Source organism: Aquarana catesbeiana, linkage group LG06, assembly GCF_042186555.1.
Source record: "Aquarana catesbeiana isolate 2022-GZ linkage group LG06, ASM4218655v1, whole genome shotgun sequence".
Lineage (NCBI taxonomy): Eukaryota > Metazoa > Chordata > Amphibia > Anura > Ranidae > Aquarana > Aquarana catesbeiana.
The window spans coordinates 86029182-86055539 of record NC_133329.1 but is presented as its reverse complement, the minus strand read 5'-3'; the positions used below and the strand labels follow the sequence as shown (position 1 = coordinate 86055539).

Genomic DNA, 26358 nt, shown 5'->3' with positions numbered 1-26358 from the left:
AACAGACCTCTGATATCTCCCCCTTGAGACAGAGAAAGAGACCGAGGATAGAGATTCCCCAGTCCCTTTCTCTGCAGCCTCAGCTGCACTGAGAATGAATGGAGAGAAGACAGCGGCTCCTCTCCATTCATAAACTGACACATCGTAATCACAGGAGGTTACAATGTTTCAGTTATGTGAATAGACAGAGTCAGCTGACTCTGTCCATTCACAAAGGAAGGAGGAGGAGGACAGCACAACGGAGGGGGAGATCGGAGAGGGACAGCAGAACGGAGGGGACAGCGGAGGGGGGCAGAGAAGTAGAGGGGGACAGCGGAACGGCGGAACGGAGGGGGACAGCAGAGGGGGACAGAGGAACGGAGGGGGCATGGAGGAAGATGCAGTGACAGTCAGCGGTGATCGCGTGCGGGAGAGTTACAAGCACTGATCACCGCTGTGTCACTAAAGCCGCTGGGGGAGAAGCTTGTAACTCCCCCACGCACCGATCACCGATGACTTCCAGGTATCGGGTGAAGCATCGGGAGCATTTGCCCGAGTACAAGTACTTGGGCAAATGCTCGGTATCTGTGCCGATACCGATACTAGTATCGGTATCGGGACAACCCTAGTTACAAGGAACAAGTACAGTATAAAATATATACTAGATCTAGGGATATCCAAACAATTTTCAAACATTTAACTTTGTCTCTTTCTTAACAGGTCAGGTGACTCATAGGCTTGTACTGTACTGTAAGTTTTACCTTAAAGTGTATCTAAAACCACATTTATATTTTTGTTTTACATACAGTATGGAAGTGTTAAAACCTTGTTCCTGCTAATATAGTCATCCATTCTGCTTGTCCTGGTGATGACTGTGAGTGGGCCAAAAAATAATGGGAAATCCAAAAAGTTATGGCTGTCACAAGAAGGGTGAGGGAAAATCTTCCAAAGGGGACACCTGTTCTGGAGACATCTGAAAAAGGGATTTCCCCCATACTTTGTGTATCTGGGACAGGACGTGAAGTGAAATCTCCCCAATAGGACATGGTCAGTGAAAAAATTTTATAGGGGTGTTAACTCTTCTCTGCTATATAAAATTACCTTTCCATTAATTGTACTTTCCATCTGCTGTGTATGGGAGTTACTTACGTCTTAGTACTGGAGTTGTCTGTGATCTGCTTTATGATTTGACAGTAGCTCTCATCCTTCAACACTTCATGTTCCCCACATATCTGCAAAGACAAATCACAGATGAATAGTTGATGAATGTCTTCCATCTTCCAGTATATTTTTAAATTATACAGCTGAGAGACTGCCCTGCTGCTAAGTGAACAGCCATTCACAGAACATTTTGCTTTCTCTCAATAAATGCAAATCCCTTTATGATTAGACAAGGTGGGGTGGTTGGGACGTCACAATCTCCACCTTGTTCAATTAGAGAAAACCTTGCATTCATTGACAAAATGTTAAGTTTTTTTCTGAATAGTGCCCTTGCCAAGCAGGGGACATCCTGAGTTCACTATTCAGCAGGGTAGCCACTCACCACATGGTCTGCAAGCTAATGGCAATCACTGTAGCAGAGAATACTACAGTTATTTCCAATTTCCAAGGGATCACACATACGTATGTCCAAGTTGGACCATGGTAACTATGCAAAAATACTAATACTCAACATTTTTCTGTAAAATCTGAGCTTGGTCCCACCCCTTCCCACTTTCCATGACTCTGTGTTAGTGATAGGCATCCTTGCTATTCAAAAGGGATCTTGGGAAGCAGGAAGGAGATAGCCATGCCTGACTTTTATAAGAAAGAATTGGGATTTGACTATACAAAGTATGGTAGATTCAGCTGCCTATAGCCCTGAATTTACTGGTCGTTTCAGCGCTTGGTTTGCACTGACTTTGCTAATACATTTTGTTCATCACATACTGCGTTTGAATTGACCAGATTTGTGAGAGGTTCACTTTAAAAGTCTAATAAAATCTTGAACAGCAGGTAAATGTGGGCAAAAAGGGGTGCAAACCAAAAGTAAAATGACTGCACAGTGGATATACCAGGGGCAGTCATGACTGAAACACTTTCCCATGTCCTCATAGTCCTGGGGACAATTAGTTATGCCCCTGGTGCCCAACCTGCAGTCCCAGGGAAATATATGGCCTATTGGTACTTGTAGCAAGGCCCTAGAATGCCAACTGTCAGTAGTTGGAGTATTAATTTGTATGTAAAAACAGGGATATCTAGCAGACTCATTTTCCCAATCTCTGAGAAATCTTGTGCAACAAGTCTACAAGCACACTTGCAGCATTTCTGCAGTCTGACTGCCTCCCATAGGGTTCCACATCGTCTGACCATCTAGGAGGTCCACAGTCCCTGATCAACTCCTGTAGTAGGTCCAGAGTCTCTGACCATCTTCTTTAGGAGGTCCACAATCTCTGGGCATCTCCTGTAGGAGGTCCACAGTCTTCTACCATCTTCTGTAGAAGGTCCACAGTCCTTGACCAACTCCTGTATGTGATATCTCCATTACGAACGCTAGTTATATCTCCGGCTCGTACTTGATTCCGAGCATGCGTGGACTTTTGTCCGACGGACTTGTGTACACACGATCGGAAAGTCCGACAACAAACATTTGTTGGTCGAAAATTTGAGAGCCTGCTAGCCAACATTTGTTGGCGGAAAGTCCGACAACAAATGTTCGATGGAGCATACACATGGTCGTTCTTTCCCCCAACAAGCTTACATCCAACATTTGTTGTCGGAAAATCCGATCATGTGTATGGGGCATTACAGTCTTCTGCAGTCCTAGATATACTTAACATATTTGCAATCTCTTAGTTATGTCAGGGGTCACAGTTGAGGCCCCTAATACCGCCTAAGTTGACCACCACTGAGTTAGACTGCTGCGTTTTCAGTTGTAATAACATACAAAACTGTAGAAATCTATAACTGTGCATGGTTGAATCATGATGATATTCGTTTAAACAAGAAAAACATCATTATAAAAAAATCATTAATAAAATACCCTTAACACGGCGGTGACCACATCCAGCTCGGACTGACCCTTCTGGGGAGCGTCCCCCATGAACCTCATCACAGCTGCAGGAAAAGAGAAGGTCAATCTACGGCTCTTTACAGTTCTAATAAACACATGACTGTCACTTGCCAACTCACTAAGGCTCGGTTTTTACTAGTGCGACTTGTCATGCGACTTGGGACTGCAAAGTCACATGACAAGTCGTACCCCATGATTTCCAATGAATACTGTTCATATCTGTGCGACTTCAAGTCGCAGCGACTTCAAAGTAGTCCCTCCACTACTTTGGTCCCACTTTGATGCGACTTGAGGTCCATAGACCTCAGGAATACACAGGCATTGTTTCAAGTTGCATCAAAAGACTTAGAAAAAGGTTCCTGTACTACGTTTGGTCCGACCTTGGTTAGACTTGCATTGACTTCTGTTAAAGAAGTCGCATGCAAGTCGCGCCAAAATCGCGCTGGGGACCGGCTTCGAAGTCATGCGACTGTGCTGGGGCTGAACAGCAAGAACTATGTGACACACTGTAGGCTCCAAGTCCACACCAAGGCCTGCATTATATGACCTATAAAATGCAATCTGTGGAGTGGATGTTTTTTTTTTTTTTTAGTGCATCTACACTCATAGTGAATGTTTCACCAAGGAAAAAAATTGGATTTGATCCGTTTGAGCCAATTTCTTAGTTGTCATGTGACCAAAATTTTGTTTGCACTCTCTGCACAGTCGGGGCTGTGGGTGAAGCTTAGCTGTGCTGTCGCTGCATGTCTACTTCACAGGAGGCACTAAAAGGTGACAATGCTACAGCAGAATTTTGAGCTGCTGGTTAAGAGTTGTCACCCTCTTATTGGAAATTCACAAAGCATTTCAGAAAATTGCCATGATAGCAGGTAAATGGGGAAAAAAGCTACAACAAAGACTTAAACAATTTTAAGACAATTAGGTGTTAAGTGTTTTATATTAGTTTCATATTTGTATCAGTTCGTACCTGCCGGGATGTGGGTAAGCAGTCTCGCTCTTCCCCCCTCTATATACAATATTTTATTTAATCAACATGTTGCATTAAAGCGGGATTCCGGGCAGTAAAATTTTTTTTTAAAAGTCAGCAGCAAACACTGTAGCTGCTGACTTTAAATAAGTACACTTATCTGTCCTGGGTGCCCGCGAGGTCGGCTGCCTGAGGCCGACCCGTCCCTCGACTCTCGGCTCCCGGCACCGCGAGCGGCGCAGTGCTCTGTGAATGGCCCCGTGGTTTTCTGGGAACACACACAGTTCCCAGAAGGCAACAGGGCCGCTCACTGAGGAGCAGGACACACCGCGGAATAGGAAGAGGCAGATTAGGAAGACTGCCTAACAACAAGGGTTCAGGTGAGTTTAGAAAAAAAATTTTTTTCAAATGTTTTTTTTAAATTTTTAAGAGATTTTTCATGCTATTTTTTATTTTAGGGTGGCCGCTGCTCTGCTACTGTTTATGCTTTTGATAGAATTATACTGTTCTTGATCATCTGTTAATCAAATTATAGATATCCTCCTGATGCAGAGGCAATAGGCCGCGAAACTAGTTGAGAGAGATGTTATCCGTGATCAACTATCCCATTGCGATCTCCTCTGTTTGGGGATCATTGTCTTGGTGATATACATGCTATGTTATTATGCTTTTAACCTGTAACTGATTATTATTTTTGTATTAATAAACTTTTGTAGTACTTTTATACATTTGCCTACACAATTGAATGTATTTGCTTCACTGTACCAAAATAGTCCAATTGCCCCATTTCTCTTGGGAAGCTTGATTGGGGACCAAGCTCCTGATCCTTTCATTTTGTACCAGTTTGTGCTAATTTGTTTTAATATTACCTAGGAAGAGTTCAGAGGCAATGCTGTTGATGCTGCTGTCACTGAATTCAATGAGAGATTCTTGTATGGGGTTCTGTAAAGACACAAAGAACAGGTTATAGGTAGGCCGAAAGAACTGTGATTTTGCTGGTGCCGGGGGCAATGAGTCAGAAAATGTCTGGACTGGTGAGGAGCAGTAGTAAAACACAATCACTGTACTGCACGGCAAAACGGGAAGCAGGCCCTGAGTATGTAATGAGCAAATGTGTTTGCCCTAGAGTTGCCATCTGTCAAGGATTTACCCGGAAAGTCCCGGTTTTTGAATTAATGTGTCCGGGTTTCAGACCACCTGAAACCCGGACGCAATATTCAGAATTAACTGTGGCTCCCCAAGTACCCAAGTACCACTACCGCCGAGTGCATAGGCCTGCATATGGACCCCATCTCCATACACAGACAGGAGAGGAGAGAGGGCTTGATCTGCTCCTCCTACTTCCACCCCTCCCCCTCTGCCTGACCACCCACACTTCAATACCTGGCATTCTGGGCTATAGCAAAGGGATGTGTGGGCTGGAAATTTGAAGCTCAGCAATCGGCAGATACATCATGGAATTAGGGTGTCTATGCCTGAGCCTCTATTCTCGGGTGAGTGAGTTCACCATCCAATGTCTGTGACTGAAGTCTCCCTCCTTCTCTCTCCTGTCTCCAAGCGAGTGAGTACAGCAAGGGTCTGGGAGACCCAGATGTAAGGGGTGCCCTGCGGACTCTGATGTAAGGGGGGCTTTGGGAAACCTAATTTAAGGGGGGATGCTGGAAACTCTGATGTAAGTGGGAGGTTTGGTGATCAGAAACCCCCTTACATTAGAGTTCCCCTTTACACCAGAATCCCCAGCGTTCCCCCTTAAAAATAAAAATTTTCGTGTTCTGGTTTGGCTTGAAGAAAAGGTGGCAACCCTAGTCTGCCCCAACATACATGTGCCGTTACATATTTTACATAGAAACAGCATAAACATATATTCATTTTTAAATTACTAATTTAAGGCACTGAAAATGTATTGCATTTCTTTCAACCTAACAAATACATTTTGATAATTAAATTGCTTATGTCCCCGTCACCTTGGTAAATTTCAGTAATTCAGCAGGATCTCTGGACTCCCTGCTTTTCTTCGAGCCTGGTTTGGAGGAATCTCTGCAATAAGAGACATAAAAAAGATTGTTAAACTTGTCAGGCACTCTATTAGTAAAGATCAGACATTCACACTTATTTCTCCAGAATATACATTTTTTACAAGTAGAGGAATAGTATTTTTTGACTTGATTGACATAAAAAAACCCACATCCCTGCATAGCAAACAACCAATCCAAAATGGCTATGGTAATAAAATTCAGACAGGGGTGCTAGTACCTCCTCTCTCTATCCACAACCCAAGAGCTCCATTTTATTACAGGTTGCACTTAGAGGCTCTGATGAAGAAGGTTTAACCTTCGAAACGCGTTAGCCAGAAGCGGTTCGTATGTCCCCCTCTCTAGGACTCGGAGACTGCTATCAGTGGACAGACTGCTTGATGTCAAAGACTGTTATAAGCGCGTTTTTCTTCCTACTTTTGTGAGTAGGATTTTATTTATGCTTTTTAAATAAATGTACTAAAGGATAATGCACTAATGCACTAGGCTGGTGCGCCCTCTCTTTTTTCTGTTTCTGTCTACCACTAGGATATCCCTATCCTGGAGGGCAGCAAGGCCGAAAGCTATTGTCCATTCTGATCTGTTGGATTACCTAATCAACACACCTGTGCTCAAGAGTATTTGCTTTCTTGTTGTACTGTGCACTTAAGGTTGCCACCTTATCCCTTCACACCCGAACACATATGAATTACACAGGTTCTGAGGCTAACTGAATGCAGATAAGGCACTAGACATGTGCGATTCGGTTCGTAACGAATAGATTTTCGTACTAATTTGTTAGTATTCGTACATTCGGATCAATCCGAACATCCGAATAGCTGAAAGCACCAAAATACGAAAATTACGAAATTACGAATAAGCAAAATAACGAACACGCGAAAATACGAACTTACGAACGGACAAACTTACGGAAATACAAAACTCCGAAACAGTAAAAGAAAGAAAATTACATCTATGACGAATGATTTACATTTCGTATTTTCAATCCTTTGTCTGTTCATAATTTCGTATTTTCGTATTTTTCTTCGTCTGTTCGTAATTTCGTTTGTTCGTGTTCTCGATTCGTTCTTTTGAATGGACAGTGTAAGTGTATCTTAAAATGTATGTTCGTAATTTCGTGTTCTCAAATCGTTCTTTCGAATGGGCAGTGTGTTAGTGAGTGATGTATCTTACTATACTTAATATCTTTAGCCAATCAGCTTATCCCTTTTGTGTCTGAGTCACACTGCATTCCTGAATCTTTTTATTTTCAGTTGAGGAGGAGACTGAGTCAGGTCTCGTGACTGACGGAGTGAACTGGAGTAAGTACAGGACTTATTAGAAAAGCAACCATAGGATTATTATTCTTTATTTCCTACGAAAGTATGAATCAACGAAAAAGGCAATCTCACAAAAGTAACAATTACTAAATTACGAGTAGTGTACCGAATAAACGAAAATTATCTAACAAAATTACGAAACGGAATTATGAATTATTATTATTATTATTATTATTATACAGGATTTATATAGCGCCAACAGTTTGTGCAGCGCTTTACAACATGAGGGCAGACAGTACACTTACAATACAAATCAACACAGGAGGGATCAGAGGGCCCTGCTCGTTAGAGCTTACAATCTAGAAGGGAGGTTCAAGTGGAAACAAAAAGTAATAACTGTGGGGGATGAGCTGATGGAGAAAATGAAAATACAATTGTTAGGTGTGGGTAGGGTAGGCTTCTCTGAAGAGAAGGATTTTCAGGGATCGTCTAAAAGTTAATAGAGTAGGAGATAAGCGGACAGATTGGGGTAGGGCATTCCATAGGATTGGAGAGGCTTTGGAAAAGTCCTGGAGGCGAGCATGGGAGGAGGTGACAAGGGAGCTAGAGAGCAGGAGGTCTTGTGAAGAACGAAGAGGACGAGTAGGTTGGTATTTAGAGACTAGGCTAGTGATGTAGCTGGGGGCGAAATTGTGGATGGCTTTGTACGTAGTTGTTAGTATTTTGAATTTAACCACTTCAATACCACTTCAATACCAGGCACTTAGACACCTTCCCGCCCAGGCCAATTTTCAGCTTTCAGCGCTGTCGCAATTTGTGCGGTGGCACAAATGAGGTGGCACTGATGAGGTGGCACTGATGGGCACTGATGATGGGCACTGATAGGCGGCACTGATAGGTGGCACTGATGGGCACTGATAGGTGGCACTGGTATGCAGCACTGATGGGCACTCATAGGTGGCACCGATGGACACTCATAGGCGGCACTGATGGGCACTCGTAGGTGGCATTGATTGGTACATATGGGTGGCACTAATGAGTACTTATGGGTGGCACTGATAGGTGGCACTGATGGGCACTGATAGGTGGGCACTGATGGGCACAGATGGGCACTGACAGGTGGCACCGATGGGCAATGACAGGTGGTACTGATGACACTGATTGGTGGTACTGATAAAATTTATTGGTGGCATTGCTGGGCATAAATGAAACATAATGGTGCCGATCAGTGCCCATTTGTGGGCACTGATTGGCACAGATTGGGCACATTGGGCACATGTGGATGGCCATGGGGTACATACCTGGCCATCCACATGTTGCCCCTTCCCTGGTGGTCCTAGTGGCGATCCCTGGCGGTCCAGTGTGGTGATCTGAGGGGGGGGGGGCTGCACTGATAAACAATCAGCGCAGACCCCTCGTCAGGAGAGCCGCCAATCAGCTCTCCTCTACTTGCGTCTGTCAGACGCGAGTGAGGAAAAGCCGACCAACGGCTCTTCCTATTGACATCGTGATCAGCCGTGATTGGACACAGCTGGTCACGTGGAGGCTCTTTACCAAGATCGTGGAGCGGTGTGTCAGGCTGACACACCGCTCCACCGATCGCCACGATGCGCGCCCCCGCGGGCGCGCGGCGGCATGTTATTCTGCTGGACGTCATATGACGCCCAGTCAGGATAACGGAACCACTTCCTGGACGTCAATCCGCTATAGGCTGGGCGGGAAGTGGTTAATTATTTGACCGAGCGGAAGCCAGTGGAGGGATTGACAGAGAGGAGTGGCAGACAAAGAGCGATTGGTAAGAAGGATGAGTCTGGCAGCAGCATTCATAATGGATTAAAGAGGTGATAGAGGTAGGCCAATGAGGAGGGAGTTGCTGTAGTCGAAGCGAGAGATGACCAGCGAGTGAATTAAGAGCTTTGTTGTGTCATTGGTTAGAAAGGGGCGTATTTTGGAGATGTTGCGGAGGTTGAGGCGGCAGGATTTGGACAGTGATTGGATGTGTTGCTTGAAGGAGAGTTCAGAGTCTAGGACTACACCTAGAACCTTGGCATGTGGGGATGGGCTTATAGTTGTGCCATCGATTTTGACAGAGAGATCAGGGGAAGGGGAAGGGGCATATGGGGGAGGAAAAATAAGTTCGGTTTTGGATAGATTGAGTTTGAGGAAGTGGTGTGACATCCAGACTGATATATTGTTGATATGTTGACGCGAATCATTTCGTATCAATGAAAATATAACTGTTACGAAAATACGAACAAGTCCGAATATGGAAACTCGCATCTTACAAAATTACAAATCGTTAAGAAACGTAAAGAAACAATGTCTAAAGGGCACTAAGTGACCTGTTGAACCTGTGAAATTAATATGTGTTCGGGTTTAAAGGGATGAGGTGGCAACCATAGTTTGCACTATTTTTTTTACATTTTTTTTTACATTTTACTTTCAAACTAATCTTCTCTCCAGCATTGTCTCTCATAGATACTCCATTCTTTCATCCAGCACTTATCCTCTTTTGGTTTGAAAGGACACCCAGCATCCTTTATCCAACTTCCTGTGAGCCAAGGTTGTCACGGACAACCTCCTGAGCTCACAGGATAATGTTGCATAGAGAAAGGACCCATTTAAGGCAAAGTACTTGAAAGCCCTCCATATCCCTTGTCATTGCTCTCTGCAAAAAATCTGGTGCTCATGGTTTAGGAGAGCATGTGACCTCCTCCGTTTGATGCAATGCTAGGACCTGAGCAGCCAATCTTCAGATCCAAACACATGCGGAGGGGAGCAAGTCATCAACACTGTGTAAGCTTTGACACCATGTGGCATCTAGAGGCGGATCCGGGGGGGGGGGCAATGGGGCATTTGCCACCCCTGAGAAATTTTTTGCGGGCCGGGCAGGTGAGAGAGCAGGCAGCTTCGCAGGTGGATGAGAGAGCGGGCGGCTCCGTGAGCGGATAAGAGAGCGGGCGGCTCCGCGGGCGGACAGGGCGGCTCGGTTTGTAGGCAGGCGGGCGTGTGGCTCTGTGTGTGGGCGGGTGAGAGCAAGCTAGGTGTGAGTGGGCGGCTGGCCAATCAGCGAGCCGGCGGGCAGGGGAGCAGAGAGATGCCATCATCTCTCACTGCCCCCCCATCCCTGCAGTAACTTCCGCCCTCACTGTGCAGGTAGCTTGGGCAGCAGAGAGATTACGTTATCTCTCTGCTGCCTGAATCTTGGTCATAGAAGCAAGAGACAAGCAAAACACCACCTTAGAAGGCACGTGACAATCCGCAAGGTGTGTCAGGTGACAAGGCAAGTGACAATCCGCAATGTGTGGCAGGTGACGTGGCAGGTGACAATCTGCATCTGGCGGCAAGCAAGTGACAATCCGAAATGTGTGGCAGGTGACGTGGCAAGTGACAATCCACAACGTGTGGCAGGTGACATAGCAAGTGAGAATGTGCAAGGTGTGGCAGGTGGCGTGGCAAGTGACAATCCGCAACATGTGGCAGGTGACAATCTGCCTTTGATGGCAGGCAAGTGACAATCCGCAATGTGTGGCAGGTGACGTGGCAAGTGACAATCCGCATCTGGTGGCAGGTGACGTGGCAAATGACAATCCTCAATGTGTGGCAGGTGATGTGGCAGGTGACAATCTGCATCTGTTGGCAGGCAAGTGACAATCCGCAATGTGTGGCAGGCGATGGTGGCAAGTGACATGTTCAGGGCTCCCACTGATTCTGCATTATGGTAAGTTGAACCATTTAATTTTATATTAGAATTTATTAATAGAAATAATGCGCTTCAATCATCCTGACACCATAAGAAACATGGTGCCGGGATGATTGAAGCGCCAACACCAGCCATTTCCCCGATAAATTGCTCGCAAAAAAAGTAAAAAAAAGTATTTTCTGGCACTGCCCCTCCCGAGACTAGACTGTGGATCCGCCCCATGGAGCTTACACAAATACTAGACAACAACGAAGTTGGGAACAAGTGGGTTTGTGCTTGCTCCTTCAAGAGATGTTATTTCATTGTCTCTTTAATAATCGTTATTTCTAGCCATATTACTATTGTTTTCACCTCTTATTGACCTCATTGCTGGAAATAACAGGGTTAAGCCAAATTACAAGGGTAAATAATTTATTTTTGCTCTGCCCATCCTCTTCTGCCCCCAAGCACAGGCCCAGGAGAGGCTATTAATAAATAAAGCCCTGATAACAGGGATAGTTGAAGCTTCGAAAAATGACATGAAAAGTATTCAACGCACCCTGGAGCTCTCTTCTCCTGCTCTTCTTGTGCCATCAGCCTCTGGCCCTCTCGGAAGTACTTCTTGGCAAACTCCACCATGTTGTATGGACTGCCCTGCAGCACAATCTCAGAGGTAGATGGGTCAGTGTAATCATCCAAGCTTTCCGCATATTCACTGGGAGTGGGCGAACCCTACATAAGAAAATGAAAGCCATTTTAAAAGCAAGTCATCTAGCACTGAACAAAATGTTTTAGGTGGGGGTAGGACGATTTATTTATAAACAATTTAAAGTTTGGGAAAGAGCAGGTCCGAGTTAACTTGTGTTACTGGCAAGTCCCCCAACCAGGGCTGGAGGCTGCCATAGTCTGACTCTTGGAAGTGGCGCACAGTTTGGGGCTCTCTCCTGCTTTGAGCAATGGTGGCCTCCAGCATTGGTTGGGACAGATCAATAAAGGCCCTCCTAAAATACAGGAGAAGACAAGCTCAATGTACACTTTAACTCACATCTGTTTTCCTGTCAAATTCATGAGCCACAGCCGTTGATGCAACAGCTACGGCCACCGCTGCCGATGCTGCCGCTCGGCTCTGTCTGTTCTGTGGCTCCCCCTTCCTGTCCGCTGGTAGATTTACAAAATCCGGAGCTGCAACCGGTTGCACGCACTCTCCTGGGAACGAAGCTGACCGACCATGGAGGGCTCCAAACTTCCAGCCTGAGGAGGAAAAATAGGATTTTGGTATCATTGTATTATGTATATTGTCTGTCCATCTGCCTTACACATTGCATCTGGTGACTCCCGCCTCTGTTGCTAGGGCCTCTTGTTAAATCATGGTAAATAGTGTTTAAAGTCCAATTCCCTCTTTCCAGAGTGGAATTGGGCTTTAAGACATGCTAAAGTGGCCTTAGTACATATTATTGAAGGGTTAGAACATGCTGTCAGCTCTGTTTAGTGTGCCCTTTAGGCCTCTTGCACACAGTACTGATGTTTGAGCTTCTGCTTTTTTGGACTTAATTTTGAGTATTTGTTTAACACGAATTTGCGCGTATCTGCACATCTGCACATATATGCGCATTCGCGCATTTGTGCGCACAATACCTTCCTAGGGTAAATTCATTCAAAAAAATGATTCATATTTATGCTCCAATACGCGTATTTGGGTGCACCGGTGCAAAATATTGAATGGGAACGCAGATTTTCTTCTTTTTTTTTTTCTTTTTACTGGGGAATACTCTGTGCTTGTTTACACAGGGGCAGATTTTAAATAATGGGCTACAATTTAGCTCAGTAAAAAAAAAAAAAAAAAGCTGCAGTGTGCAAGAGGTGAAGTGAATTTATGACAAAACTTTTTTTTTCTTTTTAGTGTTGGATAGAGCGTGGAAGGGTTAGAACCCCTGCCAGTATTTTATTGCTATAGGTATGAGATCCACCTCCCCAACATGTTTCGCCGAAAACGGCTTCATCAGGAGGAGTGTTGCCAGATAATAAGTGGTATACAAATAACACATATGTAAATTCATATTTACAAATATTACCTTTATTAATAAAGGTAATATTTGAAAATATGATTTTACATATCATTATTATTATATCAGCTTATTTTTTGGCAACACTGCTCCTTGTGAAGCCGTTGTCGGCGAAACATGTTAAGGAAAGCAACACTGTAATATTGATGAAGAAGAGAAACATTAAAACTTATGCTGTATTTATAAAGTAACCTGTATATTTTTCATTGTGATTTTAAATGGATACAGTACTTAATAAAAATGTAAAAAATCTTACAGGAATTGTATCGTTTAGCACCATAAAAATCCCACATATTTTAAAATTGGTCTAAAAAAAAAAAAAACACACAAGAGTTTCTAACTGTTTCCCACTCTATCCAAAATTAAAGTAAAACGTTTTAGCTTTACATATACTTTAAGCACTAATTTAGCTTGATAAATCAGGGCCTTGATGTACTATAATAATAAAAAATATTCAAGCTTTTCCCCAATACCCATATGGCTTGAAAGAGGTGTCACAAAACAAAACCCAGGAATCAGAAGCACATCTAATGGAAACAGCACACAAGGAGCAAGCAGACTTATCAATGGTGCCAATAGACATCAAAGTTTTGAAAAGACAAAGAAACATGCGGAGAGCAAAGACATGCCACAAAAAACCCACCAAAATCTTGAATGCCACGTTTCAGCTCCTCCAGATATACGACTTTCTTCCTTACCACGCAGCCATAGTTTTGGCCTGATGAAGAATCCCATTGGGCAGCGTGAAAATTCACAGAACAAGTTAGAGTGATGAGAAGAGTTCCTTTCCCATTGACATATAATTAATACAGTGCCAGTTTAAGTACCACTTTGGGCCTATAAAAAAATTATATGTACCACTGTTGGGTACTCGTAATTCAGCCTCCCGTTGTTATCCATTGCCGTGCTTTAGATACCTACAACAGTTGGCACTGACCTTTTTGTAGTCCATCTAGAGGCTGCAAACGGATGATATCTCCTTTATGGAAACTCAGGAAACTCTTGTCTTCCGTCACGTAATTCTGCACAGCGACCACATAATTGGAATCCTGGAAATGCAAAACAAAACAAAAATGTAAATGAAATTAACTTTTGCTGTATAGTCAATACAGTTAAAAAAAAAAAAAAAAAGTAATACTCGGTGGCTTAAATATACTGTATATACCTGTCTCATTATAACTTACCTTTTTCAGCTCCATGAGGAAGCTGTCTATCATACTTTTCACCTGGCTGGACCTTGAGGAGAAGAGAATAAGCTTCTCATTGGTCAGGTTGAACTCCAGCATATTCTTAGACAGCACCGTGACAAACATGATGTCTGTGTAGCTACAAGGGCATGAAAACACAGGGCTTTTATTTAAAATCAACGCCAACAAAAATATAGTCCATTAAAAGGTAAAATTTAAAAAACTGCTTTTGCTGCAATACTCACCTTTAATCCAGAGCAGTCCTCTGCAGTTCTTCTTTTCTGCCTCAATCTTCCAGTTTTAATTATGGCCAGCATCACTCAACCTACTTCCACTAAGCCCAGGCTGTCATGTATTTGCCCCCAGCCTGTGACTGAGCAGTTCAAGCTGAACTCCAGTGAGAAGAAAAATGTCCTTTGCAATGGGGCTCTCCCTGCACTGCAAGGGCAAATGTTTGTCTTTAGCTAGGGAACCCGTAACAAGTATTTTTACTTACCCCATCTCTAGCTCCTCTGGCAGCTGGCTCTTAAAACTTCTCCCTGATGCTGCAGCTTGTAGGCAGGGCAGGACTTAGGGTGGTGGGGGCCCCTGGGCTTGAGTCACTTTCGGGCCCTACCTTCTATACATTACTTTAAACCTTTAGTTTTCTTTTAAGCGTGCCACTCTGATACCGTTTGTCCGCCATTACATCACTGTCTAATGCAAACAGGTTTTCTCAACAGCAGTAAACGAGGCACTAAGTAACTGCCAATAACCAATCAGCAACCCTCAAGATAAGACTTTAAGGAAAAAAACTATAGAAGGAAAAAAACTTACATTTAAATGCTCATCAATGCAGCCTTGCACAGCGTCCATCTGCATGCTTGCCCAGTGTCATTTGTAGCCTAATGCCCCGTACACACGGTCGGATTTTCCGACGGAAAATGTGTGATAGGACCATGTTGTCGGAAATTCCGACCGTGTGTAGGCTCCATCACACATTTTCCATCGGATTTTCCGACACACAAAGTTTGAGAGCAGGCTATAAAATTTTCCGACAACAAAATCCGTTGTCGGAATTTCCGATCGTGTGTGCACAAATCCGACGCACAAAGTGCCACGCATGCTCAGAATAAATAAAGAGATGAAAGCTATTGGCTACTGCCCCGTTTATAGTCCCGGCGTACGTGTTTTACGTAACCGCGTTCAGAATGATCGGATTTTCCGACAACTTTGTGTAACCGTGTGTATGCAAGACAAGTTTGAGCCAACATCCGTCGGAAAAAATCCATGGATTTTGTTGTCGGAATGTCCGATCAATGTACGACCGTGTGTACGGGGCATTACAGCCTTGTCAGTGTCATTTGCAGCTTTGCAGTTTTGCAGCCTTGTCAGTGTCATTTGCAGCCTTGTCAGTGTCATTTGCAGCCTTGCAGCCTCCATCTGGAGCCTTATCAGTGTCCATCTGCAGCCTTGTCCGTGTCATTTGCAGCCTTGCCCAGGTTGCAGTTAAACTGCAGTGACTTGTCAGTGTCACTGCAGTTTAAATATGGCGCCGCCGAGATACGCAGAGCCGGTCCTGTGTATCTCAGCTCCTGTCGGCTTTTCTCGGCTCCTCTCGCAGTCCCGCCCAGTCCCACCCTATGATGTACATAACACAGGTTCAATGGCAGGACTGGACGTGACTGTGAGCGGAGCCGAGCGCAGCCGATATACATACATAGCCGAGTCACGCCTAGTCCCTGTGTTATGTCCATCATAGGGTGGGACTAGGCGTGACTGTGAGCGGAACTAGCCGAGTATAGCAAAGTACTCTCAGCTGGGGCCCGCGGGGCCCATGGACTTGAGCCCAGTCAAGCCCAATGGTAAGTCCGGCCCTGCCTATGATGGACATAACACAGGTCCAATGGCAGGACTGGACGTGACTGTGAGCGGAGCCGAGCGCAGCCGATATACATACATAGCCGAGTGTACGCGGCTAGCTCCGCTCACAGTCACGCCTAGTCCCTGTGTTATGTCCCGAGTGTTTCTGAGGCTTTCCAAGGCTTTCCGCGCTGTCCCCGAGTATTTCTAAGGCTCTCCGGCGCCCCCCCCCACCTCTGGCCACATGCGGTATTGCATGTAATAGAAGTCTTCATTTCCATGGACTTCTATGGGGAAACTCGCTTTGAAATGCGAGTGCTTTGGATTACAAGCATTCTCCTGCTCGTAATCCAAGGTTCCACTGTATGTGTCTAGAACTCAGCTTTAAGGAGAAACTAAATTTTATTTTCAGGGTTTAGGAAATCTGAACCAACCATTTCTCTGTCTTTTCATGCACCTTAAACTTTATATACAGAATAAGTTCTCAATTCTAATATACTGTAGATCAACCTTTTTCAACCAGGGTGCCTTGGCAAAATGCCTAAAAATTTACCAAAAATTGTATACAAGCCAGTGGGTGGATCAAGCCTGCCTTTAGTTACACAAAGCCATGTGTTTTCATTATGCACCAGTATGACTTTCTGGACACTGGCATCCTAACAACCAATGATGTCATCAGTTAATAGGGAGGATGCCTGTTGCCTCCACAGCATCCTCGTTTGACCCTCCCCTGCCCCTCTCCCACAGCGCTGAGGCCACATTAGCAGACTGATGGAGAGAAATTGAGGGAGAAGAGAAACATTGGCATACTAGTCAGTACCAGTGTGCAAAAGTGTATTTGCTTTAGAAGTACAAATCACCTCTAACATTGGGTGTCCTACGTGTGAATGTTGCTGCATTATGTAAAACTATTTGAATAGTTTTTTGCATTTTAGAATGGGGATCCTCGAGACTGTCCATAATTTTAACCACTTGCCGACCGCCGCACGACTATATACGTCGGCAGAATGGCACGGGCAGGCAAAAGGACGTATATGTACGTCCTTGCCTGCCCGCGGGTGGGGGGTCCGATCGGACCCCCCCCCCCGGTGCCTGCGGCGGTCGGCAAATCTCCCCCGGCGATCGGAGGTGAGGGGGAGGCCATCCATTCGTGGCCCCCCCCTCGCGATCGCTCTCAGCCAATGGGATCATTTCCCTGCCTCTGTATTGTACACAGAGGCAGAGGAAATGATGTCATCTCTCCTCGGCTCGGTATTTTCCGTTCCGGGCCGAGGAGAGAAGACTGCAATGTAAGTGCACCAACACACTACACACAGTAGAACATGCCAGGCACACTAAACACCCCGATCCCCCCCTCGATCGCCCCCCGATCCCCCCCCAATCACCCCCCCCCTGTCACAAACTGACACCAAGCAGGTTTTTTTTTTTTTTCTGATTACTGTATTGGTGTCAGTTTGTGACAGTTACAGTGTCAGGGCAGTGAGTGTTAGGCCCCCTGTAGGTCTAGGGTACCCCCCTAACCCCCCCTAATAAAGTTTTAACCCCTTGATCACCCCCTGTCACCAGTGTCGCTAAGCGATCATTTTTCTGATCGCTGTATTAGTGTCGCTGGTGACGCTAGTTAGGGACGTAAATATTTAGGTTCGCCGTCAGCGTTTTATAGCGACAGGGACCCCCATATACTACCTAATAAATGTTTTAACCCCTTGATTGCCCCCTAGTTAACCCTTTCACCACTGATCACTGTATAACCGTTACGGGTGACGCTGGTTAGTTTGTTTATTTTTTATAGTGTCAGGGCACCCGCCGTTTATTACCGAATAAAGATTTAGCCCCCTGATCGCCCGGCGGTGATATGCGTCGCCCCAGGCAGCGTCAGATTAGCGCCAGTACTGCTAACACCCACGCACGCAGCATACGCCTCCCTTAGTGGTATAGTATCTGTACAGATCAATATCTGATCCGATCAGATCTATACTAGCGTCCCCAGCAGTTTAGGGTTCCCAAAAACACAGTGTTAGCGGGATCAGCCCAGATACCTGCTAGCACCTGCATTTTGCCCCTCCGCCCAGCTCGGCCCAGCCCACCCAAGTGCAGTATCGATCGATCACTGTCACTTACAAAACACTAAACGCATAACTGCAGCGTTCGCAGAGTCAGGCCTGATCCCTGCGATCGCTAACAGTTTTTTTGGTAGCATTTTGGTGAAATGGCAAGCACCAGCCCCAGGCAGCGTCAGGTTAGTGCCAGTAGCGCTAACACCCACGCACGCACCGTACACCTCCCTTAGTGGTATAGTATCTGAACTGATCAATATCTGATCCGATCAGATCTATACTGGCGTCCCCAAAAACGCAGTGTTAGCGGGATCAGCCCAGATACCTGCTAGCACCTGCGTTTTGCCCCTCCGCCCGGCCCAGCCCAGCCCACCCAAGTGCAGTATCGATCGATCACTGTCACTTACAAAACACTAAATGCATAACTGCAGCGTTCGCAGAGTCAGGCCTGATCCCTGCGATCGTTAACAGTTTTTTTGGTAGTGTTTTGGTGAACTGGCAAGCGCCAGCGGCCTAGTACACCCCGGTCGTAGTCAAACCAGCACTGCAGTAACACTTGGTGACGTGGCGAGTCCCATAAGTGCAGTTCAAGCTGGTGAGGTGGCAAGCACAAATAGTGTCCCGCTGCCACCAAGAAGACAAACACAGGCCCGTCATGCCCATAGTGCCCTTCCTGCTGCATTCGCCAATCCTAATTGGGAACCCACCACTTCTGCAGCGCCCGTACTTCCCCCATTCACATCCCCAACCAAATGCAGTCGGCTGCATGAGAGGCATTTTTATGTCCTCCCGAGTACCCCTACCCAACGAACCCCCCCAAAAAAGATGTTGTGTCTGCAGCAAGCGCGGATATAGGCGTGACACCCGCTATTATTGTCCCTCCTGTCCTGACAATCCTGGTCTTTGCATTGGTGAATGTTTTGAACGCTACCATTCACTAGTTGAGTATTAGCGTAGGGTACAGCATTGCACAGACTAGGACACACTTTCACAGGGTCTCCCAAGATGCCATCGCATTTTGAGAGACCCGAACCTGGAACCGGTTACAGTTATAAAAGTTACAGTTACAAAAAAAGTGTAAAAAAAAAAAAAAAAAAACACAAACAAAAATATAAAATAAAAAATAATAGTTGTCGTTTTATTGTTCTCTCTCTATTCTCTCTCTCTCTCTATTCTCTCTATTGTTCTGCTCTTTTTTACTGTATTCTATTCTGCAATGTTTTATTGTTATTATGTTTTATCATGTTTGCTTTTCAGGTCTGCAATTTTTTATACTTTACCGTTTACTGTGCTTTATTGTTAACCATATTTTTGTCTTCAGGTACAGCATTCACGACTTTGAGTGGTTATACCAGAATGATGCTTGCAGGTTTAGGTATCATCTTGGTATCATTCTTTTCAGCCAGCGGTCGGCTTTCATGTAGAAGCAATCCTAGCGGCTAATTAGCCTCTAGACTGCTTTTACAAGCAGTGGGAGAGAATGCCCTCCCCCCCCCACCGTCTTCCGTGTTTTTCTCTGGCTCTCCTGTCTCAACAGGGAACCTGAGAATGCAGCCGGTGATTCAGCCAGCTGACCATAGAGCTGATCAGAGACCAGAGTGGCTCCAAACATCTCTATGGCCTAAGAAACCGGAAGCTACGAGCATTTTATGACTTAGATTTCGCCGGATGTAAATAGCGCCATTGGGAAATTGGGAAAGCATTTTATCATACCGATCTTGGTGTGGTCAGATGCTTTGAGGGCAGAGGAGAAATCTAGGGTCTAATAGACCCCAATTTTTTCAAAAAAGAGTACCTGTCACTACCTATTGCTATCATAGGGGATATTTACATTCCCTGAGATAACAATAAAAATGATTAAAAAAAAAAAAAAATGAAAGGAACAGTTTTAAAATAAGATAAAAAAGCAAAAAAATAATAAAGAAAAAAAAAAAAAAAAAAAAAAAAAAGCACCCCTGTCCCCCCTGCTCTCGCGCTAAGGCGAACGCAAGCGTCGGCCTGGCGTCAAATGTAAACAGCAATTGCACCATGCATGTGAGGTATCACCGCGACGGTCAGATCAAGGGCAGTAATTTTAGCAGTAGACCTCCTCTGTAAATCTAAAGTGGTAACCTGTAAAGGCTTTTAAAGGCTTTTAAAAATATAATTATTTTGTTGTCACTGCACGTTTGTGCGCAATTGTAAAGCATGTCATGTTTGGTATCCATGTACTCGGCCTAAGATCATCTTTTTTATTTCATCAAACATTTGGGCAATATAGTGTGTTTTAGTGCATTAAAATGTAAAAAAGTGTGTTTTTTCCCCAAAAAATGCGTTTGAAAAATCGCTGCGCAAATACTGTGTGAAAAAAAAAAATGAAACACCCACCATTTTAATCTGTAGGGCATTTGCTTTAAAAAAATATATAATGTGTGGGGGTTCAAAGTAATTTTCTTGCAAAAAAAAATAATTTTTTCATGTAATCAAAAAGTGTCAGAAAGGGCTTTGTCTTCAAGTGGTTAGAAGAGTGGGTGATGTGTGACATAAGCTTCTAAATGTTGTGCATAAAATGCCAGGACAGTTCAAACCCCCCCAAATGACCCCATTTTGGAAAGTAGACACCCCAAGCTATTTGCTGAGAGGCATGTCGAGTCCATGGAATATTTTATATTGTGACACAAGTTGCGGGAAAGAGATAAATTATTTTTTTTTTTTTTTTTTTTTGCACAAAGTTGTCACTAAATTATATATTGCTCAAACATGCCATGGGAATATGTGAAATTACACCCCAAAATACATTCTGTTGCTTCTCCTGAGTACGGGGATACCACATGTGTGAGACTTTTTGGGAGCCTAGCCACGTATGGGACCCCGAAAACCAAGCACCGCCTTCAGGCTTTCTAAGGGCGTAAATTTTTGATTTCACTCTTCACTGCCTATCACAGTCTCGGAGGCCATGGAATGCCCAGGTGGCACAAACCCCCCCCAAATGACCCCATTTTGGAAAGTAGACACCCCAAGCTATTTGCTGAGAGGTATAGTGAGTATTTTGCAGACCTCACTTTTTGTCACAAAGTTTTGAAAATTAAAAAAAGAAAAAAAAAATTTTTTTTTTTGTCTTTCTTCATTTTCAAAAACAAATGAGAGCTGCAAAATACTCACCATGCCTCTCAGCAAATAGCTTGGGGTGTCTACTTTCCAAAATGGGGTCATTTGGGGGGGGTTTGTGCCACCTGGGCATTCCATGGCCTCCGAAACTGTGATAGGCAGTGAAGAGTGAAATCAAAAATGTACACCCTTAGAAATCCTGAAGGCGGTGATTGGTTTTCGGGGTCCCGTACGCGGCTAGGCTCCTAAAAAGTCCCACACATGTGGTATCCCCGTACTCAAGAGAAGCAGCAGAATGTATTTTGGGGTGCAATTCCACATATGCCCATGACCTGTGTGAGCAATATATCATTTAGTGACAACTTTGTGCAAAAAAAAAAAAAAAAAAAATTGTCACTTTCCCGCAACTTGTGTCAAAATATAAAATATTCCATGGACTCAACATGCCTCTCAGCAAATAGCTTGGGGTGTCTACTTTCCAAAATGGGGTCATTTGGGGGGGGTTTGTGCCATCTGGGCATTTTATGGCCTTCAAAACTGTGATAGGTAGTGAGGAGTAAAATCAAAAATGTACGCCCTTAGAAGTCCTGAAGGCAGTGATTGGTTTTCGGGGCCCCGTATGCGGCTAGGCTCCCAAAAAGTCCCACACATGTGGTATCCCCATACTCAGGAGAAGCAGCTAAATGTATTTTGGGGTGCAATTCCACATATGCCCATGGCCTGTGTGAGCAATATATCATTTAGTGACAACTTTTTGTAATTTTTTTTTTTTTTTTTTTTTCATTATTCAATCACTTGGGACAAAAAAATGAATATTCAATGGGCTCAGCATGCCTCTCAGCAATTTCCTTGGGGTGTCTACTTTCCAAAATGGGGTCATTTGTGGGGGTTTTGTACTGCCCTGTCATTTTAGCACCTCAAGAAATGACATAGGCAGTCATAAATTAAAGACTGTGTAAATTCCAGAAAATGTACCCTAGTTTGTAGGCGCTATAACTTTTGCGCAAACCAATAAATATACACTTATTGACATTTTTTTTACCAAAGACATGTGGCCAAATACATTTTGGCCTAAATGTATGACTAAAATTGAGTTTATTGGATTTTTTTTAGAACAAAAAGTAGAAAATATCATTTTTTTTCAAAATTTTCGGTCTTTTTCCGTGTATAGCGCAAAAAATAAAAACGGCAGAGGTGATCAAATCAAAATCAAAAGAAAGCTCTATTTGTGGGAAGAAAAGGACGCAAATTTCGTTTGGTTACAGCATTGCATGACCGCGCAATTAGCAGTTAAAGCAATGCAGTGCCAAATTGTAAAAAGTGCTCTGGTCAGGAAGGGGGTAAATCCTTCCGGGGCTGAAGTGGTTAAAGGGTACTTTGAGATTGCCTATAATTTAAAGGGAGCCTTAACTGAAAAAAGGTTAGGAAACACTGCTGTCGATCATATAGTTCCAGTGAGGCAAGGATTTAAATATTTAGTATGATTGATTATAAATATTTAAATGTCTGTAAAAGGATTACATTTGCCACGATATTTAGCTGTATTTATTTGGTGCCCTGAATCAGGTCAAGGGTCAGAAGGGAGATGTCTTCCCAATTATGAGTATGCAGTAGTAGAGCCCTGTAGCTGTTCACATTTCTCTTATTTATAGGTTGCTGTTATGTTATACTGTTTTTAAGACTCTGGAGCAGGGACAGTCCATAGGTGATAAGTAGAAGTTCATGGCATTTGACAAGGCAGTAACAGTCAGGCCTGAAGGCAGAGCTGTAATTATTTGGGGCCCTAAAGCAAAAGGTACGCAGTTTCTCTCTATCTCTGTCTCAAAGATAATTCCTAGGAATACAGAAAAGTAATTTCTTTCAGATCAATTTTATAAAGTGACAGAGTTAGGCCTTGCTTTCAGATGCAGGCTGAGAGGCTCTAGAACAGGGGTCTCCAAACTTTCTAAACAAAGGGTCAATTTACTGTCGTTCAGACTTTAGGGGGGGGGGCAGACTGTGGCCAGCAGGAATATCAGTGGGAGTAAACAGTGCCCCATCTTTGGTATTAGGGGTAGGAATAGTGCCCCATTGTTGGTGTCAGTGGGAGAAATGGTGCCCTACTGTTTGGGGTCAGGTAAAGGCAGGCAAAGGGCTGCATCTGGCCGCCGGGCCGCAGTTTGCAGACCCCTGCTCTAGAATATCTGTTCTGAAGGGGAGAAAAATGTATTTTCAGTTTTCCCAGGTTTGGTAAATCCCATATTGGGTTCTGGAGCTCTGAGGCTTCAAAGTGACTTTGGAGGAACAAAATCTTTAACCCTATGTCCAGGTCTTACCGGAGACCTGAGTGTGCAGGTGCACACAGCCTTTATAATTAAGGGCACAGCAGTAATTTAGGCTCCACATGGGAGACAGGAGGTCCCCTGTTTAGAGGCCAGGACATGGGCCTGTGCTTTAGCGGTGCTAAAAGATGGTCTAAGAGACCAGTCAAAGGGCCTAAGCTTTGGTCTTTGAAGTGATGGTGGAACTCCCTGTGAGGGTAACCTTTATTTTTCGCTATAACTTTAACTATTCCTTTGAATAACAATGGGCCAAGAAGCCCTGAAACAGTATTTCCTGGCTGGACTGAACTCCTTAGAAAGCGTTACACCTTGAGTGAAACCCCCTAGAATATCACAACAGGCCCCATTATTCAGCTTTACATATCCTCTCTGAACCAAGGGTTAGAGTTGAAAGACCCCTTTCAACAATGGTGTACAAGAACCTATAGACATAGCAGGCTTTGTGACTGCTATGGGGCCCAGAGCTGTCTGGCTACACAGTAATTTATGCAGGTAACACTTGCATTTGGATTTAAAAAAAAAAAATTATAATTATATATATATATATATATATATATATATATATATATATATATATATATATATATATACACATACATACATATACATACACACACACACATACATAGTATATATACGGTATCTCACAAAAGTACACCCCTCAAAGTAACAATTTGTTGTCCCCTCAATCTAACTCAACACACAGTCATTAATGTCTAAACTGCTGGCAACAAAAGTGAGTACACCCCTAAGTGAAAATGTCCAAATTGGGCCCAAAGTGTCAATATTTTGTGTGAGCACCATTATTTTCCAGCACTTCCTTAACCCTCTTGGTCATGGAGTTCACCAGAGCTTCACAGGATGCCACTGGAGTCCTCTTCCACTCCTCCATGATGACATCACGGAGCTGGTGGATGTTAGAGACCTTGCGCTCCTCCACCTTCCGTTTGAGGATGCCCCACAGATGCTCAATAGGGTTTTGGTCTGGAGACATGCTTGGCCAGTCCATCACCTTTACCCTCAGCTTCTTTAGCAAGTCAGTGGTCATCTTGGAGGTGTGTTTGGGGTCGTTATTATGTTGGAATACTGCCCTGCGGCCCAGTCTCCAAAGGGAGGGGATTATGCTCTGCTTCAGTATGTCACAGGACATGTTGGCATTCATGGTTCCCTCAATGAACTGTAGCTCTCCAGTGCCGGCAGCACTCATGTAGCCCCAAACCATGACACTCCCACCACCATGCTTGACTGTAGGCAAGACACACTTGTCTTTGTACGCCTCACCTGATTGCCACCACACACGCTTGACACCATCTAAACCAAATAAGTTTATCTTGGTCTCATCAGATCACAGGACATGGTTCCAGTAATCCATTTTCCTAGTCTGCTTGTCTTCAGCAAACTGTTTGCAGGCTTTCTTGTGCATCATCTTTAGAAGAGGCTTCCTTCTGGGATGACAGCCATGAAGACCAATTTGATGCAGTGTGCGGCGTATGGTATGAGCAATGACAGGCTGACCCCCCCACCCCTTCTTGTGTTTTGGATCATTGTCATGTTGGAATGTCCAAGCACGTCCCATGCGCAGCTTCCTGGCTGATGAATGCAAATGTTCCTCCAGTATTTTTTGATAACATACTGCATTCATCTTGCCATCAATTTTGACCAAATTTCCTGTGCCTTTGTAGCTCACACATCCCCAAAACATCAGCGATCCACCTCCGTGTTTCATAGTAGGAATGGTGTACCTTTCATCATAGGCCTCGTTGACTCCTCTCCAAATGAAGCGTTTCTGGTTGTGGCCAAAAAGCTAATTTTTGGTCTCATCACTCCAAATGACTTTGTACCAGAAGGTTTGAGGCTTGTCTCTGTGCTGTTTGACGTATTGTAAGCCGGATACTTTGTGGCATTTGCGTAGTAATAGCTTTCTTCTGGCGACTCGACCATGCAGCCCTCTTTCTTCAAGTGCCTCCTTATTGTCTTGAAACAGCCACACCACGTTTTCAGAAAGTCCTGTATTTCACCTAAAGTTATTTGTGGCTTTTTCTTTGCATCCCGAACAATTTTCCTGGCAGTTGTGGCTGAAATTTTAGTTGGTCTACCTGACCGTGGTTTGGTTTCAACAGAACCCCTCATTTTCCACTTCTTGATTAGAGTTTGAACACTGCTGACTGGCATTCTCAATTCCTTGGATATCTTTTTATATCCCTTTCCTGTTTTATACAGTTCAACTACCTTTTCCCGCTGATCCTTTGCCAATTCTTTTGCTTTTCCCATGATTTAGAATACAGAAACGTCAGAGCTGCACTGGATGAAAGATTCAAGGGTCTGTCAGGAGTCCAGAAACTCAATGACCTTTTATACACACACACACACTTATTTCAAGCAAACTGATCACAGGTGAGGATGGTTACCTTTTAATAGCCATTCAAACCCCTTTGTGTCAACTTGTGTGCATGTTATCAGGCCAAAATCACCAGGGTATGTAAACTTTTGATCAGGGTCATTTGGGTAGTATCTGTTGGCATTATGATTTAAAAAAAGAGTAAACACAGTTGATTGATAATAAATGGCTTCAGCCAAACACTAACCATGAGTAAAAGAACATTTTTTGTGTTATTCATATTCTCTTAAAAATGGCCAAGAAATCTTCTGCCAGGGTTTGTAAACTTATAAGCACAACTGTATATACTGTGTGTGTGTGTATATATAAATATATATATATATATATATATATATATATATATATATATATATATTATTTTATTTTTTTTTTTTTTTCATAGGTGAGCCTGCACAATTCTAATAGATAAACAGTAGATATTTAAAAAAACG

The 26358-nt window shown here is 44.0% G+C and overlaps 1 protein-coding gene across 1 annotated transcript in view; it reads right to left on the bottom strand.

The window, feature by feature from the left end:
• MYO15A (myosin XVA) overlaps positions 1 to 26358 on the bottom strand; it is a 162657-nt gene that overhangs the window by 19207 nt on the left and 117092 nt on the right. The window contains exons 46-54 of the mRNA XM_073635189.1: positions 14220 to 14361; positions 13973 to 14084; positions 13679 to 13753; positions 12018 to 12223; positions 11532 to 11704; positions 5963 to 6035; positions 4868 to 4940; positions 3002 to 3075; positions 1129 to 1211 (exon numbers count right to left, since the gene is read on the bottom strand). Coding sequence (XP_073491290.1) covers positions 1129 to 1211; positions 3002 to 3075; positions 4868 to 4940; positions 5963 to 6035; positions 11532 to 11704; positions 12018 to 12223; positions 13679 to 13753; positions 13973 to 14084; positions 14220 to 14361 — 1011 coding nt within the window. The remainder of the gene's footprint in view (positions 1 to 1128; positions 1212 to 3001; positions 3076 to 4867; positions 4941 to 5962; positions 6036 to 11531; positions 11705 to 12017; positions 12224 to 13678; positions 13754 to 13972; positions 14085 to 14219; positions 14362 to 26358) is intronic.